General features: G+C 53.5%; 4 protein-coding genes across 4 annotated transcripts; all 4 read right to left on the bottom strand.

Annotated features, from left to right (window-relative positions):
* Positions 1-333: 333 nt before the first annotated feature.
* Positions 334-7,574, bottom strand: SNOG_09358 (hypothetical protein; the record flags this gene model as incomplete). Its single annotated transcript, XM_001799601.1, has 3 exons — positions 334-2,665; positions 2,722-2,867; positions 2,916-7,574. The coding sequence occupies 3 exons, from the start codon at positions 7,572-7,574 to the stop codon at positions 334-336; spliced, it is 7,137 nt and encodes a 2,378-aa protein (XP_001799653.1).
* Positions 7,575-8,199: 625 nt separating this feature from the next.
* Positions 8,200-10,207, bottom strand: SNOG_09357 (delta-aminolevulinic acid synthase; the record flags this gene model as incomplete). Its single annotated transcript, XM_001799600.1, has 3 exons — positions 8,200-8,522; positions 8,574-9,779; positions 9,877-10,207. 3 exons carry the CDS (start codon positions 10,205-10,207, stop codon positions 8,200-8,202), a joined length of 1,860 nt encoding a protein of 619 aa, XP_001799652.1.
* A 615-nt stretch (positions 10,208-10,822) lies between these two features.
* On the bottom strand, positions 10,823-10,974 carry SNOG_09356 (hypothetical protein; the record flags this gene model as incomplete). Its single annotated transcript, XM_001799599.1, has 2 exons — positions 10,823-10,859; positions 10,889-10,974. The coding sequence occupies 2 exons, from the start codon at positions 10,972-10,974 to the stop codon at positions 10,823-10,825; spliced, it is 123 nt and encodes a 40-aa protein (XP_001799651.1).
* Positions 10,975-11,528: 554 nt separating this feature from the next.
* SNOG_09355 (hypothetical protein) lies at positions 11,529-13,451 on the bottom strand (the record flags this gene model as incomplete). The annotated part of the gene is made up of 1 exon (XM_001799598.1): positions 11,529-13,451. One exon carries the CDS (start codon positions 13,449-13,451, stop codon positions 11,529-11,531), a length of 1,923 nt encoding a protein of 640 aa, XP_001799650.1.
* Between the last annotated feature and the right edge of the window lie 225 nt (positions 13,452-13,676).

The raw sequence follows: 13,676 nt of genomic DNA, 5'->3' as shown, positions 1-13,676 counted from the left end.
CGCGCTTCATCTTCAAATATCTCACAGTGATAACGGCAAGAGCATACAAAGTCTGACATCTCAACGTTTTTTATTTCCAACTTGTGTCTTTAATATGCGGTGCTCAACCTACCAAGCAACATGCCGCTCTTTGTACTCATACAAACATAAAGGAAAATAGTTAAAGTGACGGCGAACCTATAGCCATACAGAATGAGAAGAGAAAACTCCGTGCAGAAAATGCTTTCCCAGATTTTGTCGCTCTCGAGCCAAACGTACTCGGGGTATCGTGATGCCTTCCCAAAAACGCCGTGCAATGCATCCATGATGATACTTTAGATAAAAGGAAAATGCTCAGTGGTGTGTATTTAGTCGTCTTCTAGCGTCTTCGCTTCGTGTCGCCATGTCCCTGCCCCTGATCCTGAGGATCTCGCACCCTCTTGCGTCCGTCGTCTGCTGAGCCGCCGCCTCTGCTGCGTCGGTCCTCGCGTGGGCGCCCTCCTTTCGTTCGCGAGAGCTGCGCTCACGCCTGCTGCCATTGTCGCGTGACTCTCGACTACCTCCTGATTCGCGTGGAGGTCGTTCGCCACCTTCACGTTCGCCACGGTCGCGTCGACTACCACCCTCTCGGTCGCTACCACGCTTGTCGCGGCCACTGCCTCGTTCTCGATCGCCGCTGCGATCTTCAGTAGGCGGTACATTGCGGGCAGCTCGTTCGTCGGGACGGCGGTCGCTCCGGTCCGGCGAGCGACTTCGCTCGCGCCCTGAACGTCTGCTCTCTCGATGGCCTCGAGGCTCCGATCGTCCTTCATCCTGTGGCGTGCTCGGTTGGTTCTCGCCCCTGCCACTCCTTTGTTGAGAGGGATCTGCACGTGCATTTGGTGTTGAGCTGTGTGATGGAGGGGGCATAGGGCTCGAGGTGCCACCAGTTGCATCGACAGGTCCATTGGCGCGACTTGCTCCGCGACCACGGACAGGAGGATTCTGCGGTGGGAGAGGGGCCCTACCGTTCGATCCGCTCTCAGGAGCAGGCGCGTTCTGAGTAAGAACGCTGTTGATTGCACCTAGTGGGTTTCGACGGTCACCTCCACGCGGTCCACGGTCGTTGGCGGCAGGACCAGTTGGAGGACCTCGATTGACAGGCGAGGGCAGGACATTTTGGGGTCCTCGGCCTGTACCACGGGGGCCGCTCGGCGCATTCGGCATGTTAGTCTGCAAGGCAGGACCTGGTGGCGCACGTTGAATATTGTCACGCTGAATATTGTCCAACCTGCTGGGGTGTATTCCGGCTGCCTGGGATGAGGCAGGCCCTGAAGGTGGAGTAGGGGTTGGAGGTTGAGATTGCGGATGGGGTCGCTCGCCTGATCTGCTGAGCGATGGAGTGTCAACATTCGGGGTGTTGTACGAGCCCCGCGGTCCTGATGGCGGAGCCGGGTCTGCTGGCTGATTCAGCCTGCCGTAATTCGGATCCTGGGCTGTTGATCGTGCAGACCGTGGCTGGAACATCTCTCTCGATGTACCAGCAGCAGACCCGGGTTCATTCCGCCCACTCCGAGGGCCTGTTGGTGTGCTTGCTACCGGCTCTTCACGACGATCACGACCAATTGAATGCGGCGGTGGCAAGCCGCGCTCGTCTTGAGGCTCACGAGGCAGATCGTTCCGGCCATGATATGGGGGGAGGGGACGGTCATCGACGTGGCGATTCTCACCACGTCGGTCTTCTCCACGAGGAGACTGTGGTCTCATACCTCGGTCTCTCCGCGGTTCTCGATCATTTCTAGATGGTTCGTCTCTCCCATGATCCGCTTGATTGATCAAAGCTGCGCGCGCAGGATTCACGGTAGGTCCATCTGCAGAAGGTGAAGGTGCGGCTGATGGTAGTCGCGATGATCCCTGATCGCTGCGATCCGATAAATGGCGGGAGTGAGACGGCATGTCACGCCTATGTTCATGGGCAAGCGCTGAATTAGACGGCATTCGTCTGGGCTCCATGGCCGGTGGAACAGGATGTCCACGAGAGTCAGTCCGGTCGCGCTGATCTCGGGGATCTCTGGGGTCTCGAGGATCCCAAGCAGGAGGTCGCACTGGGGGTGCTCGAGCATCCCGCGGCGGTGCACGCATTGCTCGCTCGTCGTAATCCCTTGCATCTCGAGCTGCCCAATCTCGAGGATCGCCTGCGTGAGGCATCCGCTCAGGGGTCCTGCCTCCAGGAACAGGACGTCCACGACGCCCTGGTGAGGCTTCGCGTTGACGTGCAGGGTCACCGGAACGGTCTAGGCGTCCATAGTCGCCCGGAGGCCCTCGAACCTCATAACGACCATGAGAGCCATGATCTAAAGGTCGCTCTGACCCAGGCCGCTCAGGCTGGCGTGATCTTGGTGGCTGTGGATCGGGCCTCGTGGGTAAAACGTGCGAAGGTCTGCCTGTTGGTGGACCCTGGGGCGTGTTCCTGCCATCTGGTCGAGGCGGAACTGTGGATGTAGATAACACTGGAGTACCTGCAGCCGGCTTGACACTATCCCTTTCTTGTTGCGATGGAGTTGCTGCTCGAGACTCTTGTAATCTCGAATTCGACCTTGCAGATTCCCAGTCACGCGAAGAAGGCGGCAGTGTTGAAGGCGAGGCTGTGGGGCGATTCTGATTGTCGACTTCATGCCGCTGTGTGGATCCTCGTGCATTGCCGTTACTGTGCAGGGTGAGGTCAGCGTCGAAGACTGATCAATGTTGATCATGGGAACTTACGTCTCTGTCTTAGGCTGGAAGGCCGGCGCTGTTGGTTTGAGCTTCGTGCTGGAATTGTCTTGCGGTTGGGGCGTGGCGGATTTTCTAGGCGTGCCCTCACTGTTCCCATTGACTGGCGTCGGTGACAGTTTCGGGGGCTCGGGAACCTTTAATGCGTAAGTTTGTTGCCTCGGCGCAAGAGAAGAAGGACTTACATTGCGAAACTTGAACTCCGACTGGAAGTTCTTCTCGGGGTTGCGGAACAGTGCCAGACTGGAACCTGCCGTAGTCTTAATATCGCCTCGCTCGTCGTGTTTCGCCATGGGTTCGATGGCCTGCTTCAGCTCCAAAGCCATTGTGTCGACCTTAGGGAAGCTTCCAGAGCACGCTGTCAAGATAACGAGAGAATTACGAATTTGCTGAAAGTCGCCAGTATCGAGACAGACCTTGAGGGCCGAAAAGAGCGATTTGTGCCACTTGTAAAGCAGCTTGCAAAACTCATCATATTGGAGATGGTCCGTTGGAATGCGGTCAGAGTCAAACTTCTTGCCGAATCCGGGGAGCTTTCTGTCTGAACCAAGAGCAAATTTGGCGTATGCATCGTTCTTGTTCTCATGCCATGTGTAGAGTTCTCGAAGGATGCTGTTGATGAAGCGGCCAAAAGTCAGTGCTTCCTCGTCCGAGTACATGCTGATAATGCAAGCTAATTTGTTGGCGTTGAACAAAAGGTCTAGAAGCTTGATGGTGCGGAAGCCGGGTGTTGCAGAACTGTGCATGTACTTCAGTATAGCAGCCGAGAACTGGGCATCCTGGAGCGACATGCGACTTCGCGGAAGGAAGCAGTCTTGAAGAAGTGCACTGTGGAGTTCATCCGATTGGGCACCGATCATCGGGACCCCCTCAAACCATCGTTGCATCTCCACACGCAGATGGGTCTGAGTGAGATTGTTGGCTAGGATGACCTCCTGCTGTTCCACCTTCAGCTTGGCAATCTCAATCTTCGCTTTCCGCATCTGATCGGTCTCTTTCCGGGGTACGCTGGAGTTATAGCCACGGCGGCCCGAAGGTGCTGGAGCAGGCAACTGTCTCTCCCAATGCTCGATCACAGACTGGTATTGTTGTCGGAACCCGCTAGTATCGACATCAGGTAGTGACAATTGCCAGAAAGTGACGTAGAACGACAAGCATGGATGCTGACCAAACGTGTCCGGTAGTACAGTTTTCATCTCTTTCACCAACGCTTCTATCCCGGGATTGGCCGAATCAACCACTGGCTCCGGGTCGCCAATTAGCTGGTCGGACGAGTCGTGAGCTTCTGCCATTTCAACATCTGTCGATGATTGATCAGCAACATCCGCGTTGATTGCTACTGTCGAATTCTGTTCAGGATCCTTCGGTGTTGAATTTATACCGTTGGTAGTGGGTTTCCCGTCGGCGTCGCCCATGACAACATCGCCATTTGATTGCCGGGAAGTAGGGCTTTTGGGTTTCCGGATTCTGGTCTTGTTCGCTTTTGCAGCTATGCTAGCGCGTGCGACTGTGAAAGCGATGTCCGCCTCCACACCGTAGGCAGACATCATCTCGACGACCCCAGGGAAAAGGCTGTCGTATTCTTCTACCGATATATAGGTGCGGAGAAGCTCGAGGTACTGCAATAGATTGGAGCGCAACTTGTCAAGATTGAAAAGCACGACTTTGTCAGGCGCATCTTGTTGGTCTTCTCGATACACATAACCTTGGAGATGCTGGGCTAACGCAACAAGGATCTGCGACGCAAGGCCAGTCTCCTTGAGATGCCTCGCAAGTCGTTTCGCGGAAGATCCGACCTGGTGGCGATTGTCGGATAGATGGTGTGTGAAGGTAAATGTACGCAAGCCCGGTCCAGCAGAAAGGGAAAGAATCATGTTCTCGGAGAGAGTGCCGTAAATGCTGATACCACCCATCGACTTGATCATCTGCTCAAGGACATCAAGCATGTACAACTCTCCCTCGGATTGCAAAACTTGATGAGCGACGAATTGTAGGACCGGCGTTGGATCCATGAATGAATGACGCTGGTAGACTTTACCAACAAAAGATGCAATGTTCTTCAGCCATGGTGCAGAAAGCATGCCGTCGTCTTGCGTGCCCTCTTTGCTGGGGTTGATGAAAAACTTCACCATGGTCCAGGTGAGACAGTCGTATCCGAGGAGCGTAAGGTACTTGACGCACTCCACAAGTGTGTCAATCATGTTGGCATAATTGATGGTTCGCTGCACACACCTCTGAAAGACGATACCAGGGCTTGCGTATGAGATTTTGGCAATCTTCTTGCTGTACTCTTTGGTATTTCCTGCAGCAACTCGGCCAAGGAGATTATTGGTCGACTTCAGTACTTGCGCGAATTCGTCTCGCAAGCTTGTCGGCCTCATGCTCGAGAACCATTGCTGGTAGATCATGTACCGAGTGGCTGTGTCGAAAGTTTTGAGCAGTCCCCAAACTTCATTGGTGATGCCCGGGTTCTTGTCTGTGAACGACAATGCAGGAGCAATAAAGGTAGCACAGAAGTCAATCCAGCGCTTGCGGTTCGCGGAGGAGTCGTCGTCAGCCAAGCTCTTCTTGCCTATCCGTACAATCTTCGTCAAGAGAAGGGTGTCCCTGCCACATTCTGCACCAAGTAGACCCAGGAAGGAAGTACAGAGTTTGAGTACATCTCCAGCATCTTGACAGACAGGTACGTTGTCTACCCAATCCTCCCAGTAGAATTTGTAGTTCAGACCCTCGCCGGCATCGCGCTGGTCGAGCTTCGCCCATCTCAGCGTCTTTCGGGGAATAAAATCGCTTGGACGTGCGTTTGTCCGTAGACCGGCCCCCTTTGGAACAACAGGGAACTGGTCCGAGGGGATAGGCCGGGTGGCTTCATAGACTTTGCTCACGGAGTGATGAGCTATCCGGAACAAGAACTCATGAAGATCTGGATATACCTCTAGCATCCAAGGGTGTCGTCCAAGAATGAACAGCGCTTCTGGCAGTGCGCCTATGCACAGAAGACTCTTCAATAGCAGATGCTTTTGGTCGGCCGGTTCGGGTAACGAGCTCTTTTTGTCCTTCTCTTCGTCGGTGCTTGCAGGTGTGTTTCGCTCAGAGTCTGATTTCGACGCAGTTTCCCGCTCTCTCAGGCGTGAAACGGCCGGTGGGGCTGGTGGGGCATCGTCTGGTAATGCACCAGCCCTTGTTAGAGCGTTACCTTCTCCACTCTCCTTCTCCATGGCGGCAGCCTTCTTCTCTGCCATGAGCTTTTCTTTGTGAGCCTCCATGTCTTCTTCCAAGGGGTATAGATGGGGATACAGGTCCAGTAGTGAAATGAATCCAATCTTGATCAATAGAGCTGCCAGGTACACGAGGTTGTCTGGAAGGAGGTCGTGAGCATCACGAGCATCGGAAGCGTAGAAGCGTAGTTTGAAGCCGAGGAGCTGGGCTGCAATGTCGTTGCTTGGCGGTGGCAGTGTTCCGGTTTCTGCTATCCACTCGTCTGCCCATTTTCGAGCCGCTTGTTGTTTCGAGATCGGTTGACCGTCTGCCGGCATAGTCTGATCTGGTTGTCGATTGTTCGCCGTAATGCGACGGGCGCCGAGCTCAAAATATGCTTGTATCCCTGCACGCTCTCCAAGCTCTCCAACTCGCGCCCAAAACTTCCGATCCCGCTGCTCTCGAAGCTGCATCTGTTCATCGATGTTATGTTGAGAATCGCGCCTATACAGCGAGCCAGGTAGGGCCCATTGAGGCAACGATGCTACTAGAGGCTCTTCCCACTCCAAGCCATCGAAGCCTCGCAGTTGAGGCCACCACGCGCTTACTCGTAGGAATTTTATGAAGAATGAGTAATGCTTCACAAGAAGGTTGGCGAATACGTCCAGAGTGACATCGAGCACTCGTCCAATGTCCAAGTCGAATGCACCGATAAGAGCATTGACGCGTTGAAGAGTCTCCTTGGCGGCATCCGGGGGCAACGGCTTGTTCACCGTGGTGAAATACTCCGTCATGAGCTTCGAGTAGCCCTCGGTCTCTTCGCGCAGAAGGTTGTAATTTGATTGGCGATATAAGGCGTGGGTTGCTTTGCGGACGGCCACCCTACCAAAGGTGTCGCGGACGAGACCTAATGATCCTAGTAGTTCAGCCTCGAGCTCGTCTCGCATACGAGATATGTCGATATCCGTGGCCATGAGCATCTGCTGTACGCGGGCCTGCTTATCCTTGTCGAGCGTCAAGGAACTCAGCGTGTCGAGGAACGTCGCGACAGGGTCTACGTCGGCGCTTGAAGGCGATGTGACGATTTCTCGCACCAGCGAACCCAATTCTGTTGCACCTAGCTGCCGGTCGATAGCCGCTTCGATGATCTCGTGGAACACAACGGATAAAGTCAACATGTCGCCATCCCGCTGCGCTGACAGAGCAGCCTGGACAACGGCGTTGCGGGCGCTACCGTTCCAGTTGGCGACGCGCTGGGGCGTTAGGTACTCATTGCTTTCGGGGACATCTTTCGCAGGGGTTGGTGTCGATGGCGGGTTGCTCGGCGGCGCATGCGCAGCTGGTGTAGCTGGCGCAGGCTTATTCGAGTGGAAGCTATTCGCTGGAGGAGACATGGCTGTCGGTGAATTGTGCGAGGTGTTGACGGGGCTTTGGGGGACGCTGGAGCCACCGCGACCACCGTTCCGGCTTTGGCGTCGTGGACCACCTCCGCGTGGGCTGTTCTGTTGGTTCTGATGATGTTGTTGCTGAGAGTGTGCCATTCCGGCGCGCAGATCTTGAGGCCTGTATGGTGACGGTCGCCCATCTCTTCCATCTTCGTATGAGTTTGTGCGATCGGGTCGCTTCCGCTTTGGCGGCGGTGCCATAATCTCTTAAGAGACTGGCGCGAGTCGAAAGTTGGCCGTGGTAATGCGGAGCATGCACGGCAGAGGTTCGCGACGTGAGGTAGAGGGTGGTTGTCGGAAGGGGACTGGAAAGGAAAGTAATGGAAGGAAGCTTCCGTGCTTTGATGGGGCCTGCAACGGAAAGCGCAAAAGAATCACGTTGCGTTGAGCGCAGTTGGCTGCGTGAAGCGTGTCTTACTTCGCGAGAGCCTCAAGGTCCACTAGCTCCGCGCCCGGTCCAAGTCTTGGCAGGGTTCACCATTCACTTTCACTCCACCAGTGAAGAATAGTAGAACTGTGATTTTTTGGCACCACTATAGAGGTGTCCATGTAGGATAGCGTGTAGGCTGAATATGCGCATACGTACATGCATACCTCTCCAATCTATTTTTATTGTCGCATGTTGCGGAATTTCGTCACGTCACGTCTCGTCTCTTGGGCATGATTGCTTCCCGATTTGCAATAATCAAGCATACGAATGCACACTTCAACGTTTGCAGTGTTGCGTACAGAAACCTGCGTTGCGTTGCCTGCGAGGCTACTTAAGGTCTTGAATTTGTTAATGAGCGGCTAGACCGTGAATGTGAAGTTATAGCTGATTCCACATTTACGCGGCAGCAGCCACAGCTTGCGCAGTAGCCTTTCGCTCATTCTCCAGAACGGCCTCAAGCACACCAGTGGCTCCCTGTCCGGCCTCCAGCTCCTTGAGTACGTTGTCTACTTCGAGTTGCGCGTCCGTCCAGAGGGGAGCTTCTGACTCCTTACCCTTGACTCCTACACCAATGAAGCCTCCCTCAGCAGCCCACTCGCTGGTTCGCTTAATACCCAGCTGGTTCCAGACACTATCAAGCGCTTCAATCAGGTGCTCGCGGAATTCGCGGGTATGGCCTGGCGTGGGAGTAATCCGCAATCGTTCTTGACCCACCGGGACTAGAGCGACGATTAGCATAAGTTCTGAGCATGTGGATGAGATTTTGTCACCTGTTGGGTAGTTTATCGGCTGCACATAGATCCCCCAGTCCTCGAGCAGCAGATCAGAAGCCTTCTTCGCAACCTCGGCGTTTCCTACAAGTACCGGGATGATATGGCTGGGGTTAGGGATGATGGGAATATCCTTGGCTTCCAAAGCATCTTTGACAGCGCGGGTGTGCAACTGCTGCAGGCGCCTATCGCCCTGGTAGTTGACCTGGTACTCAATCGCAGCCTTGGCGCCGGCCATGGTGGCTGGCGGAAGCGAAGTTGTGAAAATGAAACCAGGAGCAAGTGATCGGATAGTGTCGACAAGTTTGTTAGAACCAGCAATGTAGCCGCCAACACAGCCGTAGGCCTTTCCGAGTGTGCCAGTGATGATATCGATGCGGTCTTGGACGGTGCCCTGGGGGCGGCCAGCCTTGTGGGCGTCGTAATCGAGATGCTCAGCAACACCAGCACCGTGTGGTCCGTACATGCCTACAGCATGGACTTCATCGAGAAAGGTGATTGCGCCGTACTTCTCTGCCAGGTCACAGATCTCCTCAATAGGGCCGATGGAACCGCACATGCTATAGACACTCTCAAACGCAATAATCTTCGGATACTCGGCAGGAATTGATTGGAGCTTGGCCTCAAGATCCGCCACATCGTTGTGCTTGAAAACCATCTTTGTGGCGCCCGAGTGACGGATACCCTGAATCATCGAAGCGTGATTCAAGCTATCCGAGAGAATGACACAATTAGGCAATTTACTTCCCAAAGTTGCAAGAGTAGCGTCATTTGCAACATAGCACGAAGAGAATACCAACGCCGCTTCTTTGGAATGGAGTTTCGCAATGGTATCTTCGAGCGCTACAGCATGCTGATTGTGTCCGGAGATGTTCCTTGTTCCTCCCGCACCGGCTCCATAGTTGTCGAGCGTTTCATGCATGCTCTTGAGGACGTGTGGGTTGCGACCCATTCCAAGATAGTCGTTGGAGCACCACACAGTGACCATGTCCTCCTTAGAGGCCAAGTGGGCACGAGGGAACTCCTTCGCCATGCGATTGATGTTGTTGAAGTAGCGGTAGGACTTGTCTTTGTGCTTCTTGTCCAGCTCATTGTGGTAGAAACCTTCATAGTCGAAAGTCTTGCCTTGCGACGGAGCCGGGGTTGCAACGTGGGCGGGTTTGGTGGCTGCCGGCTGCTGGGCAGGAGGAGGAAATGTTACTGCGCCTGGATATTCGTCAGATTGTTATTCACGTCTACATATGCAACGTATTTCCGCCATGACACCATGACTTGGGAAAAATGACTGGGAGGCGTTTCGTACCCTGCTGAGCTCTCAAATTCTTTATTTCCACGGTTTGGGCTTCCTTGGGCGCAGAAGTATGCAACTTGGCGCGATTGACACGGGAGTGGTAAGCACGAGCGCCGCCGAAAGCTCCCGCGAGCGCGCTGTTGCCGCTACGAGCACTCTGAACAGTAAGTGCCTTGCCCATAATCGGGCAGCGACGACCGAGCACTTGTAGGTTTGACATGCTTCCGGCTCCTGGAGAAACATCATGACCAGCGGCAGTCGTGGAGAGCGACCGGAGGGTGGCGGGGGACGTCTTGGAGAGGAACGGGCACATGGTCCTCGACTGGCGCAAAAGAGCCTCCATGGTGGTCGATTGCTTGTTTGTTCAAAATACGGAGGTTTGATAAATCTCAGAAGTGCGTTTCTTTGGTAGGAAGGGAAAAGGTAAGGCGGGATTACTTTGGAGGCGTGAGAGAGGGACGGAATCAGTTCATATGTGCACCAAGCGTCAGAAAGGACGCTAAGATGGGAGTAGTGTACGCCGGCGGTCGGCAGACAGGCTTTCATTAGGCGCCTTCTGATTGGCCACTATGCCGACCTGATTTAATCTTTGATTGTTCGAAGTTGAATCGAACGGTCCATCTTACTAACGTGATCCGCAGGTGGGGTACCGACATGTGTCTTTCTCGTATTCTAAAGATACATCATGTCCATGAGTTGGCAGAGGTATCACAGCTGCAATGAATCGAGTCCAGCGGAACTCGTCGTCGTCCTTTAACTCCAATTGCAGATTGTTCGGCTATGAGTAGCCCCACATTAAGGTTGTTTTCAGGTTCGCATCATGCACCTATGCACTCCGCCATTCCGAGCGATCGGCGAAACAGCAAGTCTATTCCGCTTTCATTCCAGGCGACTTGCTCGGAAGCACGACCGTCCGCTGTGGTACTGTAGATCTCGGATGCCACATTGGAAGCGATTTCTAGATCGCGTGGTTACCCCATCTTTCAGAGATGCGCCTAGTGCAGTTATTAAGCCGCCCACATACATTTGGTGAGCATGCCTCATCACCTGAAACTGAGGCAGGTATGAAATTGCCGAGGTACACCAATTCTGGCCGCAGAACCAAGACATTTTGAGACAACCTCTTAGCAATTACCACAGTAAGGACCTGGCCAAAAAAGCTGACATTCTTGGACACTAGTCAGTGCTCGCTCGGGGACGTCGCAGTGACGTACAAGACTTAGATACGCTAACCGCACCTTCCAGCCTGTTTATCTTCAGTGTGCATCCAGAGACTAGCAAAATTTATTGAATCTTTTAGGGCATTCAGCCTTGTTCTGAACTTGGAGACGTGTGTGTGTGTGTGTGTGTATGTGTGTGTGTGTGTGTGTGTGTGTGTGTATGTGTGTATGTGAGAAACATGATTAATCAGATAAGTTAAGAAAGCACCATTTACAGCCTGTATTGGCGCACTGTACCAACGTCTCGAGCACGCATATCGCGCACTGCGGCTCTTTGCACCCTTACATGCTGACCCGCTAACAAAACAAAATGCTGAAGGAATCTGTCGCTAATGTGAACTTGATGTGAATGGTACCCTTGAACGCCAGATCCCAAGGCCATGAGAATCCGGGACACCAGTGCGGAGCAATTCCTGCGTGGCACATCAGATGTTAAGAGCGGTATCAGTCGAGAATGATTGTAGTGGGATGCTGCGACATCTGAGGACGACCCGTAGGTTGCCTTGCAGACGGTCTAGATGATGGCTCATCGTCGTCAGAGATCTCAATAATTTCGGCTTGCGATGGTCTCTCTGGATTTTGTAGCGCGGTTGGGCTGAAAGTAGTGGTCATGACAGTGTTGAGATAGTCCCAGAATGTGCCCAGGTCTGGTGATCCATCTTGTAGACGCTGTCCAAGGTCCTGGAGGTGTAACTCCGTCGGCTCAATACGAAGGTAATTGTTGCCGAGCCAGCAGGAAAGGAAGAGCCTAGTGAGTGTGACAATTTTTGGCAGGTCTCGTGGTAGGATACCTGGCATCTTGTTCCCATTCTGGGCAAGCATTCGCACGCAAGCAACGATCTCCCGAATCATTTCTGCTTTACCAACTGTTCCGAGTCGCGTTCGTATAGTTTCTCTTTCGTTGAAATTCATCTCATACAAAGCCTTAGTGACAATGCGCTTCCGATCCCGTGTGCTGGTGAGATCACTCCATGTCCACCGCCGTGCAGAAGCGATAGAAGCATGTTGAGGCTCATCACCAAGGTGACCGCGTGACCGTTTCGTAGCGGTACTCGTTGTTTGTGGATTTTGCGGATGTGCATGCGCGCCTGGCTCGATAGTCTCAGCAACGGCCAAGTCTGGGGTATGGTCCACGTCAGGAGGACTTGGGTGGCGATGTACGGCTGGCAACTCTGGTGGGGGAGAGCTCTCGACGAGCAAATCCTCCATATCACCCTGCGACGACTCGGGTGGTGAACCTAGGTCAATGACGTCGAATCTTTGTTGCGATCGAGGCGGTATTGTTCGGACTGCTCCTCTAGCACTGGTATTCTCACCGCTGATGTTGATGAGATTATTGTGACGAATTTCTTCGTCTCCGCTATCATCGCTATCATCGACTGGATCCAATCTATAGATCGATAGCAACCACTCAGACAACTCCAGAGAGTTTACCGTGACTTCCAGGTTGCGGCACTGATACCGTACCCGGTCTACAGTATTGCCGGGAGACTTTATGATCTCCTCGCAGAGTTGATCTAGTCGGTGCTTGTAGTAGAGAACATCTGTTTCGTACTTCTTTATCAGAGCTTGTCTATGACCATTCGCCTCTGCCTCCTGCCACATGGTTTCTGGCTGGTAGTTGATCTCATCGCCCTTGATGACACCGTGATTAGGTTTCCAGGCATTCGTGTAGTAATCCAGACGCTCGTTGATGATGTTCACAACTTGATCTTGGCTCAGTCTGCTGCGGCTTTGGGCCTCTACAGCAGTGTCCACTGGCATTTTTTCCGGTTCCCCAGAGCCAGACCGTTCTTCCATGTCTTCTTCCTCGTCCTCAGACTCGGACTCAGCATCAGCTGCTATGTCGTCTACGCTTATGACGTGCTGCTGCTCTTGCTCCCAGCGTAGGAGGTGATCCCACTGACCTGTGCCATCCACGAGTGGTGGCTCTTGCACAACATGGAGCGGAACTGTAGCTATATGGGTTGTTTTGAGGCGCTTCCTACCATCTGTGTTTGCATACGTAGTATTGGCTGAGGAGCCACTTTGATTGATATCGAGAGCTTGTACGCCGATGGTTGCTGCATGCTGTTTGTGCGCAGTAGAGTGCTGACGCAATAATTCAATGACTGCAAGCAGCGCCGTTCGTTGTCCGAGGTTTTGAATGCCAAGCTCAGATCTCAAAGTGCGCGAGTCCAGGGCTGTGAGAAAGGTGGCGCCAGTGACCTCCTGATCGCGCAGTTGAGCTTCAAGGCTCTGAGCGTTCGGCAAGTCTTCTAGCCTACAGCCTGCCGCCTGGAAAAGAGACGAGTGGCAAACTGCCGCGACAAGATCTTCGATATTCCACGACCAGGGATCTTTGGCGAACGTGAGTTGCGAAGTCATTCTTGAGTAGGTGCTTCCTAATTAGCTTATCGGCGGCGTAGTACTAGCTCTGATCTGGTCGCGTTGCATCAGACAGACACCATGTCATATGTCGTTATGAGCAATAGTCTGTAGCGCTATCGTGCAACAAAGCTGGTGTGAGAGTGGTGAGGACGCGGGATGTGGGGTAAATTATGAAGCGAGGCTGTTTTGGGCAGTCGCCAAACGCGAGCGCACGTGATGACG

Source organism: Parastagonospora nodorum (genome assembly GCF_000146915.1).
Source record: "Parastagonospora nodorum SN15 chromosome Unknown scaffold_14, whole genome shotgun sequence".
Lineage (NCBI taxonomy): Eukaryota > Fungi > Ascomycota > Dothideomycetes > Pleosporales > Phaeosphaeriaceae > Parastagonospora > Parastagonospora nodorum.
This window is presented reverse-complemented; position numbering and strand designations above follow the sequence as displayed.